The 13,853-nt window shown below is 54.2% G+C and overlaps 1 protein-coding gene across 2 annotated transcripts in view; it reads right to left on the bottom strand.

The window, feature by feature from the left end:
* Positions 1–1,363: 1,363 nt before the first annotated feature.
* Positions 1,364–13,853, bottom strand: part of PRKD2 (protein kinase D2) — a 40,990-nt gene continuing 28,500 nt past the window's right edge. For both annotated transcript variants that reach the window (XM_053267818.1, XM_053267817.1), the window contains exons 8-18: positions 13,695–13,812; positions 12,462–12,539; positions 11,555–11,822; positions 10,463–10,515; positions 9,870–9,942; positions 8,729–8,835; positions 7,919–8,080; positions 6,873–6,971; positions 5,412–5,679; positions 5,083–5,168; positions 1,364–3,700 (exon numbers count right to left, since the gene is read on the bottom strand). In XM_053267818.1, the coding sequence (XP_053123793.1) occupies positions 3,476–3,700; positions 5,083–5,168; positions 5,412–5,679; positions 6,873–6,971; positions 7,919–8,080; positions 8,729–8,835; positions 9,870–9,942; positions 10,463–10,515; positions 11,555–11,822; positions 12,462–12,539; positions 13,695–13,812 (1,537 nt within the window). In that variant the 3' untranslated portion in view covers positions 1,364–3,475. The remainder of the gene's footprint in view (positions 3,701–5,082; positions 5,169–5,411; positions 5,680–6,872; positions 6,972–7,918; positions 8,081–8,728; positions 8,836–9,869; positions 9,943–10,462; positions 10,516–11,554; positions 11,823–12,461; positions 12,540–13,694; positions 13,813–13,853) is intronic.

Below are 13,853 nucleotides of genomic sequence, written 5' to 3' on the forward strand. Positions count from 1 at the left end.
AGACTGGCAGCAGCTTCTCCAAGATTGCAGGCAGAAATCTCTTTCAGGCCCTCTCTTGGAGATGCTGCCAGGGAGGGAACTTGGGACCTTCTGCTCGGACTCTGCTTAGCTAAGGGGACGAGTCATGTAGCTGGGGACCCTTGCCCTAATCTGCCGATGGGGGGTGGCGTGGCGTGGCGGTGTCTGTTGTGCTTTTAACAGCAGTGTAGAATTTAAGAGCTGTGTAAGAGGAAACATTAGCACCCAACAAAACTTGTTTTTTCACGAACAGCCCTGCTGGATCAGACCCAAGTAGGGCCATCCAGTCGAGCCTCCTGTTGCTTCCCACAGAAGCCCACAAGCAGAGCAGGCAGGCAGGAACCCACCCTTGCTGTTGCTCCTCAACAGTGGCTATTTAGGAGCTAGACTGCCTCTGGACATGGAGGGTCCATATAGGCACCATAACTAACCACCAGTGATAGTTCCACAAATGATGCTTTGTGCAAAGGAACTTTTTTTTTTAACTAGCACTGAATCCACAGACCTAATTTAATTGAGCCATCTAATGGTGCAGCAGGGAAGTAACCTGCCTAGAGAGCAGGAGGCTGTTGGTTCGAATCATCGCTGGTGTGTTTCCTGGATTATGGGAAACTCCTATACTGGGCAACAGCGATCTAGGAAGGCGCTGAAAGGCATCATCTCATACTGCGTGGGAGGAGGCAATGGTCAACCCCTCCTGTATTCTACCAAAAGAAAACCGCAGGGCTCTGTGGGCGCCAGGAGTCGACGGCACAACCTTTCCTCTCCTAATATTCCAAGAGGGAGACATTTCTCTCTCTCTCCACCCACACTTGCTCCATTAGAAGGCCAAGAGTTTGGCCTTCTTTTGTATCTGGAGGGATTTCCAGGAAAGCTGTTCCTCCCTCCAGAGGAGCAAGCAGGGCGCATTTCACCGAGCACACTTTATGGATGCCCCAAACCCCTCTGTTTTGGCGGAATACGGCAACAACATTCAGGGAGTTTTCAACCCTGTCTTGGAAGACTCTGTCCCAGCACTTCCCTGCCCCCATCCCGGGGGGACGTGGTCAAGCCCCTCTGGTTTTAAGCCTCCTGTCAAGACTGCCTGCTCAGCCGCCGAGCTGACTTGGCAATCTGGGGCCAGGTGCTGTCTCACAACCTGGCCTACCTTGCAGGACGGTGATGAGGACACAATTAAGGGGCAAGAGCCCCGGTCGCCACCCTAAGCTCCCTGGAGGAAAAGCAGGGTGCAGATTTAAGAACTACATAGAAGCCACCCACATCCCAGAAGGGGTCAGTCCATAAGTGGATCCAGACCACCCAGCCCCATGAGATTCACTGAACATACTGCATTCCACTTAAAACAGAGATGTATATGCATTTTTATTTACAATATAACTTTTTTTTAAAAGAGAAAAATTCCAGGCAAGAAGCAACCGCTGTCTGATAAAAGAGGCTAGATTCTCAGCTCCTGCCCCGGGGACGCAAAAAGGAGAATCTCTCCTTCCCAGCTGCTGGCATGGGCATGAATTTCCTCCTGCACCCAGAAGGGAGACCTCCTCCTAAGACCACTCCCAAAAGTTCGCATTCATGTTTCTGTGGTCAGTGCAAGTGTCCTAGGGAAATTGGGTCAGCAGGCAGAGGAAGGCGAAGCCGGGAGACAAGACCTGACCCACCAGGGTTAGCTAACAAGAAGAGGGGAAGCCAGGAGATCAGGGAGGTTGTGTGGGCCTGGCCCAGGACTGCTAATATCAGGGAGGCAGAGACCTTATGAGGCAGTGACAAACCCAGGGATGGAGAGGAGAGAGTGTAATTCTCAATGCTAGCACCTTTCAAACTGCGTCTCATAGGAAGCTGCCATATACTGAGTCAGACCCTTGGTCCATCTAGCTCAGTAACGTCTTCACAGGCTGGCAGCGGCTTCTCCGGGGTTGCCGGCAGGAATCTCTCTCAGCCCTCTCTTGGAGATGCTGCCGCCAGGGAGGGAGCTTGGGACCTTCCCAGAGCAGCCTCATCCCCCGAGGGGAGTATCCTGCAGTGCTCACACAGAGTCTCCCATTCATATGCAAACCAGGACAGACCCTGCTTAGCAATGGGAACCATTCATGCTTGCTACCACAAGACCAGCTCTCCTCAAAGAACCTGAGGGTCCATCAATGAGAAGATCAGTAATAGTGGACAAGCTTTCCTGAAAGACATCTCGCCTACTTCAGGAGGAAAAAGGCTGCTCTTCGTGCTTCCGGCACAAGGCATCCGTCTCCTTAGCTCTGGCCTGCTTCTGACAGTAACTTTTTAAAACAGGCACTGAGCTGCTGGGAAGTGGGGGCTGCGGGTAGAAAGATGCAATGCCTGGGGAGGGCGAGACGAGAAGCCCATTTGGCAGGCTGGTACAGATGGAGGTTGAAAGCTGGTCATATGACCATGTGTCCTTCACCAGAGGGGCTAAGGGAGTCCGGAATTTTTCACTGCCCCCCTAACATTTTTACAAACAATTTTTAAACTGCTATTTTGCAATGCTATGGAGAGCAACTAAAGTGGTAAAAATGCCCCCCCCCATTTTATTGGGCACCCCGCTAAACATTTAGGCTGGCTAGGGGCCTGCAGAAGTGACTCCACAAGTCCATCCTGCTTTGCAGCCAGTGATGGCGTCCTTGGCTCCAGTGAACACACAGAGTCCCCCTCTAGGAACATAGAAACATAGGAAGCCACCCTATACTGAGTCAGACCCTTGGTCTATCTCGCTCAGTATTGTCTACCTAGACTGGCAGCGGCTTCTCCAAGGTTGCAGGCAGGAACCTCTCCCAGCCCTATCTTGGAGATGCTGCCAGGGAGGGAACTTGGGACCGAGATGCTCTTCCCAGAGCGGCTCCATCCCCTGCTAAGGGGATCTCTTCCAGCGCTCACACTTCGAGTCTCCCCTTCATATGCAACCAGGGCAGACCCTGCTTAGCTAAGGGGACAAGTCCTGCTGGCTCCCACCAGACCAGCTCTCCTCTCCTCTGTGTTGCCTCCCTAAACTGACAACTAATCCCACCCACCTCCCCGGCAGTGAATGAACCTCAGAAACGTCACCGCAACAGCCACCATTCCCAGGAAGCCACCAGGCTCTCCTCTTCTTCCCCATTCACAACCTGCAGCCTCACCAGAACAGCCCCCAACTGGCCTCCCCACCTTCGCCCACCACACACAGCTCCCCAAAGGTCCTCCAGCTTCTGGCTGTCCACCGTGCCCCCAGAGGGAGCGAGCTGGAGCATCGCCGGCCCCATCCCCAGTCTCCCCCCCAACAGGGTAATCGGTGGAGAATCTGGGGTGGAGACAGGTGCATCCTGAGCCAGCCTGTCACCCCGGCCGCCACCAGCAGGGGGAGCGGTTGCCTCATTCCAAAATAGGCCCCCCGGAGTCAAGGAAGAGGTCACGCCCTGCACACAGAGAGGCCATCTGCCTGTCCATCGTCCGTGCATCCAGTGGCAGGGGGTCCTCAGAGCACGCTGACCCGCACAGCCAAGACCTTCATATCGACCTCCTGCTCCTCCTGCTCCTCCTCCTCCTCTTCATCCAGCCGACGAACCCGCAGGTGCTCGGGATAGGGCAGGCTGTGCTCAGTGGCAAACTGCTCCCACCGGGCGTCGTCGCTCTCGTGGGTGATGTAGCGCTCGCTCATCCTGCTCTCCAGCTCCCGCAGGTCCAGCCAAGTCTGGTAGTCCTGGAAGGGTGGAGGAGATGGAGACGGGTGTGTGTGTGTGTGTGGATGCAGGTGAGGGCATCGGGAGACCCTGCAGGGATGCTTGGAAGTCTCTCCTCCGCATTTCCCGGCCACCTCACTGTATTCCTCACTTAGGAATAGGCTCCCCTCCCCGAAGTTAGCTTCTATAGCCCACTCCCATGTGGGGGCTGAGTCAGAGCGCCCCGAGACCCAGCTCAACCACGCCGGAGGCCATTCTGGCTGGGGATGATGGGAGTTGTAGTCCAACCACCTCTAGGGACCCCCTGCCCCAGGCCCTTCAAAGAACTGCAGGTCCCAGAATTCAGTGGGTGACAGGCATGGCATAGGAAGTGGCTTCCAAATAGGTTTAAATCTGTAGTCTACATCAAATTCCCCTACAAAAGTCTGTAACCCCTGCTAATTTGGCAAAGAGGCACCTTTTAATGTGATGATTCTCTTTATTGAGCAGGGGGAGAGTAACTGGCCCTATCCACCCCCAGCACAGGACCTCCAGTGACTGTTGTTTCTGGTGTCTATCTTTTGTTATTTTTAGATTGTGAGCCCTTTGCGGACAGGGAGCCATCTTATTTATTTATTATTTCTCTGTGTAAACCGCCCTGAGCCATTTTTGGAAGGGTGGTCTAGAAATCAAATCAAATCAAATCAAATCAAATCAATCAATAAAAATATATAAATAAATTGGCCTTTCTGGTGTTAAGCCAAAGTACTACTCGTCCCTCTAATTTCCAAGGCACGGTATGCAGAGTCACCAGGCACAGAGGAACGCCGCTCTTGCAGCCAGAGAAAAACATGGCTGGTGGTGGCTTTCGCTGGAAACTGGAAGTTCAGGCTGTGTGTGATGCTAGTCTTTCCCTATCTCTATGATGCATACATGCCTGCCACTGGCTTCGTGGCAAGTGCTGCCACCTGCTGGAGGACACCGGGATTGCTACGGAGGTGCTGATCTCCATATAGCAGCCGCCAAGGTGGGGAAGAAGGTTTTCCTAACACACTAAGGACTTCTATTATGTACCTTTGCCAAAGTGCTATGGTATATGTCAGGCTGAGACACTGACTGGGCGCCAGCAGCAGGAGGCAGGTGCGGGCTGGACTGACTGCCCTGCAGCAACAGAGTCAAGGGCCTGGGGTGGAAAAGTCAGGCACTCCGGGTCAATGTCAGCCTAGACCAGGGCTGTGTTTGGACTACAACTCCCATCATCCCCAGCCACAGTGGCCAAAATTCAGGAATCATGGGGACTGTTGTCCAGCATCCACAGGAGGGCCAAGGTTGAGCACAGCAGCCCTGGCCTAAAGGGATGCACTGGGCTCAGGTGAGAGGCCCAGCACTCTGCACGCCCCCCGCCGCCACCCCACCCACGCACCTGTAGCCAGGAGTGGCTGAGCGATTTGTCGACGCTGTAGCGCTTCCTCATCTTGACCTGGAGAAGGTTGTTGATCAGATCGATGGCTAGCAGGTGAGGAAGGAAAGAAATGCCGTTTGGAACGCTCCTGGCCCCAGATCCAGCCGCGCGTTCACACAGGAGGCACTCAATCAAACGCCTCCAGCATGGCACACAAGCAGCACCACGGGACTCTCCAGCTCCCTGGGCATACATCGGAACCACACAACCCAAGCCGGAGATTCTGTGGGGGCGGCAGCCTCCCCCCGCGCCCCCCTCTAAGCCACGATCCCGCTGCCCTCGGCAAGTACCTCCCACCGAGATCTGGCGCCAGGGGTTAGGCGGGTACATGAAGGCGGCGTTCTGGATCTGATCGTTGATGTCTTCGTCCTCATTGAAAGGGAAGGTGCCGCTCAGGCTGACGTACATGATGACGCCCACCGACCACATGTCCAGGGAGCGGTTGTAGCCCTGGTTGAGCAAGACCTCAGGGGCCAGGTAGGCCGGCGTGCCCACGACGGAACGGCGGAAGGACTTCTCCCCAATGATGCGGGCAAAGCCAAAGTCACACAGCTTCACCTGCGGGCGGGGGCAGAAACTGTAACTCCCGAAAGCCTTCCAACTATCTGTTATCTGTTGTCTTTTTTTTATGCTTGTTTTATATGTTTTTAGCTTGATGTTTTTATTGCTTGATGTTTTTATTGCTTTTATTGTATGTTTTAATTTTTGTAAACCACCTTGGGGTTTTCTTTTAACGAAAGGCGGTATAGAAATGTAAAAATAAATAAAATTAAAATAAAATAAACTTGCACTCCTAATATGTTCTTATGAAGGGGCAGGGCACAAACACTTCAAATAAAGAAACAAATCAATAAAGAGTTCATGGCAGAAACCAAAGCCTGACAAAAGAAAGTGACCACGCGAAATCAGGAACAGAGTCGCTCCAAAACCCATTCCTGAAAGATGGATTCTGTTTCTAGCGCACCATAAATCAAGTGAGGATGGTTGCACTCTAATAATAAACACTAAAATGACTCTGTACTGTTTGGTTTTTGTGTTCTTAGTTATGCCCATTAAGAAGTGACTGTCACTTTTACATTCTACATTACATTCGATATACGAATATGAAGACGATGAATATTTAGAGACTGCTTTCCTACAGCAGTCCCCAAAGCGAGTGACATAGATATAAACAATCAAAACAAACAAACTAACTAAGATGGCTCCTTGTCCCCAAAGGACTCGCAATCTAAAAAAGAAACATCAGATAGGCACCAGCAACAGCCACTGGAGGGATGCTGTGCTGGGGACGGAGAGGGCCAGCTGCTCTCCCCCTGTTCATTGAAGGGAATCGCCGCTTTTAAAAAGGTGACTCTTTGCTCATTGAGCAGCCCGTTTGGTCAAAGCTGGAATCCCGCTTGGGAATTCCTGGCCCCCACCACAAGGAGGCAGCCCCCTCGTGAGGAGTCTGCCCCGAGTGGGAGGGTGGGGGGTGGTGCCCTTCAAAAGCCGCCCACCACAGCAGCTGGGGGGCTGTCGGGATTCTGGGGAGATGCCTGGGAGATGTCATTCCTCCCGAGCTTCTCCCATAGGGCACTAGATGCATCTTCCATCGTCAGAGGAGATCTGCGCTCAGTTCCCATCGCTCCCTTGCGGTATGCACAGGTCCGGCTAGTTCTGCTCCACGAGGAAGTGCAGGGATCATTTGGGATGCTGTCAGCAGCACCAGCAGCACGCAGGTGCTGGGGGAGCCCCAGAGCAGGAGGTCTTACCTGGGGGAAAGGCTCAGCTGAAGCCAGGAGGACATTTTCAGGCTTGAGGTCGCAATGCACAATGTTCTTGAAATGCAGATGCCGAAGGGCCACCAGGATCTGAGCAGGGAGAGAAGAAGGTGGAAGCCACACCGGGCCTGAAAGGAAGGGGCGGCCACTGGATCCAGCCCTTCGGACCCGTCTCGTGCCAGCTCCCTCCAGCGGCATCGATGCCGTCCAAAGGATGGTGCGTCACAGGCTCAAGACGAGAGGCCCTTCGAACATACTACGAAGCCAGGGTGGGTGGCAAAACGCCTTTCGACGGCCCCACTTATGAGGGAGGGGTGCATTTTTCATTGCCAGGGTCCTGCCGTGCTTGGAGTATTGGACTGTGAGCGGGGAAACCTGGGTTCAAATCTCCACTTGGCCATGAAGCTCCCTGAGTGACCTTGGGCCAATCACTCTATCTCTTTGTGTAATCAACCTCACAGGGCTGTTGTGCGAAGAAAATGTGTATATCGGGTGCGGGGAGGAAGAACCACGTACAGTCCTCTGAGCTCCTCCAAGTTAGGGCAGGTTAAAAACGTAATAAAATAAGTACCACCTGCTAACTCAGTAGAGAAGAAACGGAGAAAGATATGCACCTTAGTAACCACCGATTGCTTGAGTTACTCTGTGACCTGCCTCCAGACACACAAGGCTGTTCAACTTTGGCCCTCCTGCAGATGTTGGCCTACAACTCCCATAACCCCTGGCTATTGGCCACTGTGGCTGGGGATTATGGGAGCTGTAGTCCAAAAACAGCTCGGGGGTGGGTGGGCAGGCCTGCACTAGAGATTCTGCATGCCCCAAGTGTCCAAGGGGGAGCCACACCCCACCCCAGCCCACCTTCTTTGAAGCAACAGGTATCCAAGGAGGTCAACTGAGTGTGGCATGTTTGCTGAAAGGGGTACAGAGTGAACCGGTCCTCGGGACAGGGCTCCGCTGCCACCTAGTGGCCACTGGCTGACATGACAGCCCGCCCAAACAGTGGATAAGACCAAGGTGGACCTACAGTTATTACTTACTTGCGTGATCAGGAACTTGGTGAGTCTCTCCGGGAGCCGACCCTTCTCCGAAGACAGGATCATCTCCAGCATGTCGCCGTGGAGCTTCTCCATCACCACAAAGACCTTCTCGGGCGTCTCAAACATGCATTCCAGGTTCACAATCCCAGCATGTCTCAAACTCTGCCGTGGAGCAGGAAAGGGGGAGACCCGGCGTCAGGAATGGCCCCACCGCCACGTGCCTGCCCGTTCGCCAGCAATGTGCCATGGCCAGGCCTCCACGTGCTCCAGGCCCAGGGTGGCTCGCACACCAAGAGCCCACGAGGAGGCACACGGCAGAACAGGAAGAGACGTGTCCCTCCCTGGCAGCATCTCCAAGATCGGGCTGGGAGAGAGACTCCTGCCTGCAACCTGGGAGAAGCTGCTGCCAGTCTGTGAAGGCAATCCTGAGCTAGATGGACCAAGGGTCTGACTCAGTAGATGGCAGCTTCCTAGGTTCCTAACTGCCATTGGCCAGTGAGGGCAGGAAAACAAAATCTGCAGATGTCTCAAGGATGTGCAAACAGCTCTCCGAAGGCCCCCTACAGGTGGGCTCTTCAGGGGCCCCACACCCGGCAGTCAGCTCTGAAGCCCCTGTCCTTCCAGACAACATTCCCATTCCATTGCTCGCCTTGTGCAAAAGTCTGCCAGCCTGTGTGGCTCAGCCTGGGTCTTTTAACAAGCCTCAATTCCATGCTCTTTGCACATGACCCACTTTGCAGTCTGGGATCCAGGGGGCTGGGGAGTCCACCGTCCCACCTCCCCGGGCAAGACGGCGGCTTGCCCCCTCACCTGCAGGATGGCCACTTCGTTCCGCAGCTGGCTCTCTTGCTTGGTAGGGAAACGGAGCTTGTCGATCACCTTCACCGCCACGTCCCGCCCGGACTTGCGGTGTTTGCCTGCAAGTCAGAAGGGGAGCCGGCCTCATACCAAGGAGCTGATGCCCCACAGAGAACACGGACCTTCAAGACAGGGGTGGGCAAACTTGGCCCTCCAGCTGTTGTTGAACTACAGCTCCCATCATCCGCAGATTGTGGCTGGGGATGATGGGAGTTGTAGTTCAACAGCAGCTGGAGGGCCACGTTTTAACCCCAACCTCCAGCCCACACACCCCTTCAGATGCAGCCCAGAATTAACCTCCAGGGAGGAGGAAACAGCATGTGAGATTGGTGAGCTCACAGTGACATTCAAACACTGCACAAGGATCCATTTTTCTGTAGTTATGCTGTGCGACGGTGAAATCTTAACAGGCAATTCTTTGTTTTAATTGGCTGTGGATTTTCTATTGACAGCTTGTGTCCCCCCCCCCAGTCTTTATTGTACTTCTGTTTATCTGTGATATTTTGCATACACACAATGGCACACACAATTATCTCCATAAACAACACACAGCGTGGGTGAAGCAACCTTCAGTCCTCCCGACTTGGGGTGTCAGCCCCAGGCCCTTCAGATTGTGGGCTCAGAACTTCTCACCAAGCCATGGTTCTTGCTAACCATGGGATGGGCTCCACACCAGGGTTTGCATTCCAGATGCACAGGCAACCGCCCGTGGTGAAGTTTCTGGCTTCCCTGGCCTTCCCCCAGAGTCCCCAGGTCCTAGCTTAAGAGCAGCCTCAAAATGCAGACCAAGATCTCAAACCATGGTTTGCTGGTTCAGATACCACACCAAATCACACTTTGGTTTGGGAGGGAAACCCCCCCAGTTTGGGCAGCTTCAAGCTGTGGTTTCAGACCCCGGTTTGAAGTCCTCACCAACCATGGTTGCCCTCACACCTCAGCCATCTCAAGGTCTTCTTGACCTCCTCTGTTCCCCTTGACTCGATCAGCAACCAGGAAAAGGTTCTGACTGCAAGCCTTGCTCCGGCCGGCTCCACCACGCGGGTCGAGTCACAGTGGGGAAGGCCGCTGGGGCCGTGCCCGGCTCTTTGCTTACCTCCATAGACAACCCCAAACTGTCCAGAGCCCAAGACCTCATCGGGGAAGATCTGGTAGACAGTGGCGATATCCTGCAAGCATACAGAAGGCATCTTTTCAAGCTGTTATGGTGGGTGGGGAAGAGGAAGAAGCACGCATGGGCGAGAGGAGAAGCATGCCACTTCCCCAGTTTCAGCTCTGGAACAGACGGACACGGAAGAGAGAGCCTCTGAGCATAGGCAGAACACCTTTCGCTCACCAGCGAATAGCCACCACGGGCCCACTTCTGAATTAGGCTCCCAAATCTTCCCATCGCCTGCTACCCGGAACCCTTGGCACTAGAGATCTTGCAGGGTCCACAGACCCTGGGCCCTTCTGCCCTGCCACGAGTCGTGGCCGCTCCCCACTGGCTCTCTCCTCGACAGGGACAGAGAACAAGTGGCGAGGCCCGTCTTCTTGTGGAAGGGGCTGCCAGAGGGAAAACCCCCTTGCAGAAGAGCAGCAAGCTCAAAAGGCACGGTGGAAAGGTGTCCCCTTTCCAGTGACACCTGGGGCAAGGCCCAAGGAAAACCAGACGGGGGCAGAGCAACCAGAGAGGCCACCGACACTCACCACGTTCTCCTGGATCTGGCTATTGGACACCGAGATCCGCAAGGATGCTTGCCCTGGGGAGGGAGAGAGGCAGGTACAGGTCAGAAGCCACACGTGGCCACCTCTCACACACCCAGCCCCCTTGAGGAAGGCCAAGGAGGTTCTTGCAAGGAAAGGACACAAAGGGATCATATTTTGGAGATGGAGGAGGTGCAGGGAAGGGCAGCCAGAATGACCAGGCGGCTGGAGCGACGCCCCTGCAAGGAAGGACTACAATATTTGGGCCATTTTAGCTTAGTAAGAAGGTGGGTGGAGGACCACGATGGCGGTGTATACAATTATGCATGGTGTGGATCAAGCAAGGAAAGAGAAGCTTTTCTCTCTCTTGCAGAATATTCGAACCCGGGGTCACCAATTGATGGGAGATTCAGGACAGACAAAAGGAAGGCCTTCTCTATAGAATCTGCTTCTGCTGCTGCTGGATGTGGTCATGGCCGCCAATCTAGATGGCTTTGAAAGAGGATTCGACAAATTCAGGGAGGACAGGGGTGTCAAGGGCTACTAGCCTTGAGAGCTATATTCTTCCATCAGAATCAGAGGGACACCCCCCCACAACACCAGGGGCTAGGGAACACCAATGGGATGGGATTAGAGTTGCCATGCCCCCTGGAATTTCAGGTTTCACTCGGATTTTAAGCATTTCACCCGGATTTGCCCGGATTTCAGCTTTCATTGAAAAAAAGAAAAGCTAAGCTCTAGCCCTTGTAGAAGTGGAGCAAAATGCACAGTCATTATTCCGCTCAACAATTATTTTCATGCCAATTTACATAATATGCAAATCAGGCACCCGGATTTGGAACGCCAAAATAAAGCAGCCCTAGATGGGATGGTTTCCCAATTTCCCCCACTTGGGGGCTTCCTGAGCGTGCCTGGCTGACCTCTGCATGGATTGGATGGGCCTGATCCAGCGGGGCATTTTTTTATCCCGGGCAAAACCAAAATACCAAGAGGTGATGGGGCAACACCCTAATCGGCCACTAGAGGCCACTGGTGTGCATGGAGCATGCTCAGAAGGGTGGGGGTAGTGACGGGGATTCTGCCCCAGGCACTCACTGTGGGGGGCCGTTCCTTGGGCGCTAGGAGCGCTCTGGAGGATGACGGGCATGAGGGCCTGGCGGATGGCGTTCTCCCACGCCCTCGCCTGCTCCAGACTGTCCCCGCCATGCTGATGGTTGCCGCCGTTGCTGGAGGTGCCGCTTTCGCCGACGTAATAGGTGGCTTTGGCCGTGATGATTTCAAAGCAGTGAGGGGTGGCGCCCGATGGCACCAGGGAGAAGTCCCGGACTGCCTCCAACGCCAGGATCTCCGACAGTGGGATTTCCTATGAGGTAGGGAAGACGTAAAGAGTTAGCTTCCCTAGAGCCATTCGGCCAGGGCTGTACGCATTCCAGGCATCTGTGGTGCAAACGCACCGACTCTCTGGCACAAAGCTCAGAAGCCTGAGAGTAGCTTCTTCTTTTGTTTTTATAAATAACCGGCAAGTTTCTAGCCCTTAAGGCAAGCTTGCACAAGGTAAGGCCTGGGGCCTAGATACAGCCCGCAAGGACCCTTTTTCTGGCACTGGGATACTGGCGAGCACACACACACACACACACACACACACACACACACACAGACACGCACAGATGCACACACAGGCGCGCACGCACACACAAACGCACACGTGCACAGACACACGCACACACATACACACTCAGGCACGCGTGCACAGACACACACAGACACACGCACACATGGGCATGCGCATGCACATACATGCACATGCACACACACAGACACAGGCATACAGACACGCACACACATGGGCACACGCACACACACGGGCACGTGTGCACACACACATACGCACACACAAGCGCACAGACGCACACACGCACAGGCACACACACACGCTATTCCACGACCCCACTTGGTCCCCCCTCCCACTCTGGAGACCCCTAAGAGAGAAGGGGACGCTTACCTTGTAGTAGCGGCTGCTGGTGTTGTTCTGGAAAAGGGTGAGGCACTTGCTGTCCAGTCGCCAATAATGGCGCTTCCGCTGGGGGTGGGGGGGAGAGAACGAGAGGGTTTAAAGTTGACTAGTGAAAGGAGGCCTGAAGATCATCCAGCCAGTCCCTGCCCCACCACAAAGGCTCCCGCAGGAGGAGAGGAGATCTGGTCTTGTGGTCGCAAGCATGGCCTGCCCTGGTTGCATATGAACGGAAGTGTGAGCACGGTCAGAGATTCCCCTTAGCAGGGGATAATGGGGCCGCTCTGGGAAGAGCAGCAGAAGGTCCCAAGTTCCCTCCCTGCCGGGCAGCATCTCCAGGACAGGGCTGAGAGAGAGTCCTGCCTGCCACCTGGGAGAAGCCACTGCCAGTCTGTGAGGACAATACTGAGCTGGATAGACCAGTGGTCTGACTCAGTACATGGCAGCCAGCTTCCTATGGTCCACCCCAGTCTATCCCTATTCCTCAATACATTAACTGGTACAATCTAGACCACAGCATGTGACAGGCGAGAGAGAAGGGACTACTTATTTATACAGTGCCAGTCCAGTCCGAACAATTCCGGCCCAGCCATGGGGCCCCTGCCCCACCCAGCCTAAATGCAACACTTCCTTGTTGGTTGGCCACGATGTCAAGCTGGGGAACTGGTCTGAGAGCGGCCTATAAACCCCAGTCCAGCCGTGGTTCGATACCCTGATTTGTTGAGACAGCTTGATCCACAATTTCCTGGTCGAGATGTCACAGGCAACCTTGGCTCCCCAGCAGCTGCTGCTGAACTACAACTCCCATCACCCCCAGTACAACAGCAGTTGTCGTTCAACAGCAAGCTCGGGGAGGGGGGGGCGGCAAGTTTGCTAACCCCTGAACTAGGCAACGCCAAATTAAGAAGCACGAGAAAGAGAAGGGCGAGGAAGACCAATCGCCATGGTTTACTAGACGGGAATTTTTACATTTTACGTGTGGCATTTTACAACGTGGCTTTGTGGCAACAGCAACCAGCAAAAAAGGTCTCTGCCCCGAGGAACCTACACAATCTATTTTGCCAGTAAGAGAGGGGAAAGCAACAAGTGGACATGGTTGTAAATACATAAATCCTCTTCCACCACCACCACCACCCAGAGCTCAGCCTCCTGGGTTTCTTTCTATGGCCTCACTGCCCGAAAAGCCTCACCTCACTCCCACTGCGGTTCCGCTCTGGCACTTACCAGGGTGTCCTTGCTGCTGAAATGAACCACCCAGCCTTCCTTCAGAGCCGTGCTGGACTTGCGGGTCGTCTGCCGCACCGACTGCACTACTCGCATCAGTGGTATGTACCCCATGGAGCTGGAGAGGGGAAGTTCCAGAAGGTGCATTTTAACTTTGGT

This window comes from Hemicordylus capensis, chromosome 7 (genome assembly GCF_027244095.1).
Source record: "Hemicordylus capensis ecotype Gifberg chromosome 7, rHemCap1.1.pri, whole genome shotgun sequence".
Lineage (NCBI taxonomy): Eukaryota > Metazoa > Chordata > Lepidosauria > Squamata > Cordylidae > Hemicordylus > Hemicordylus capensis.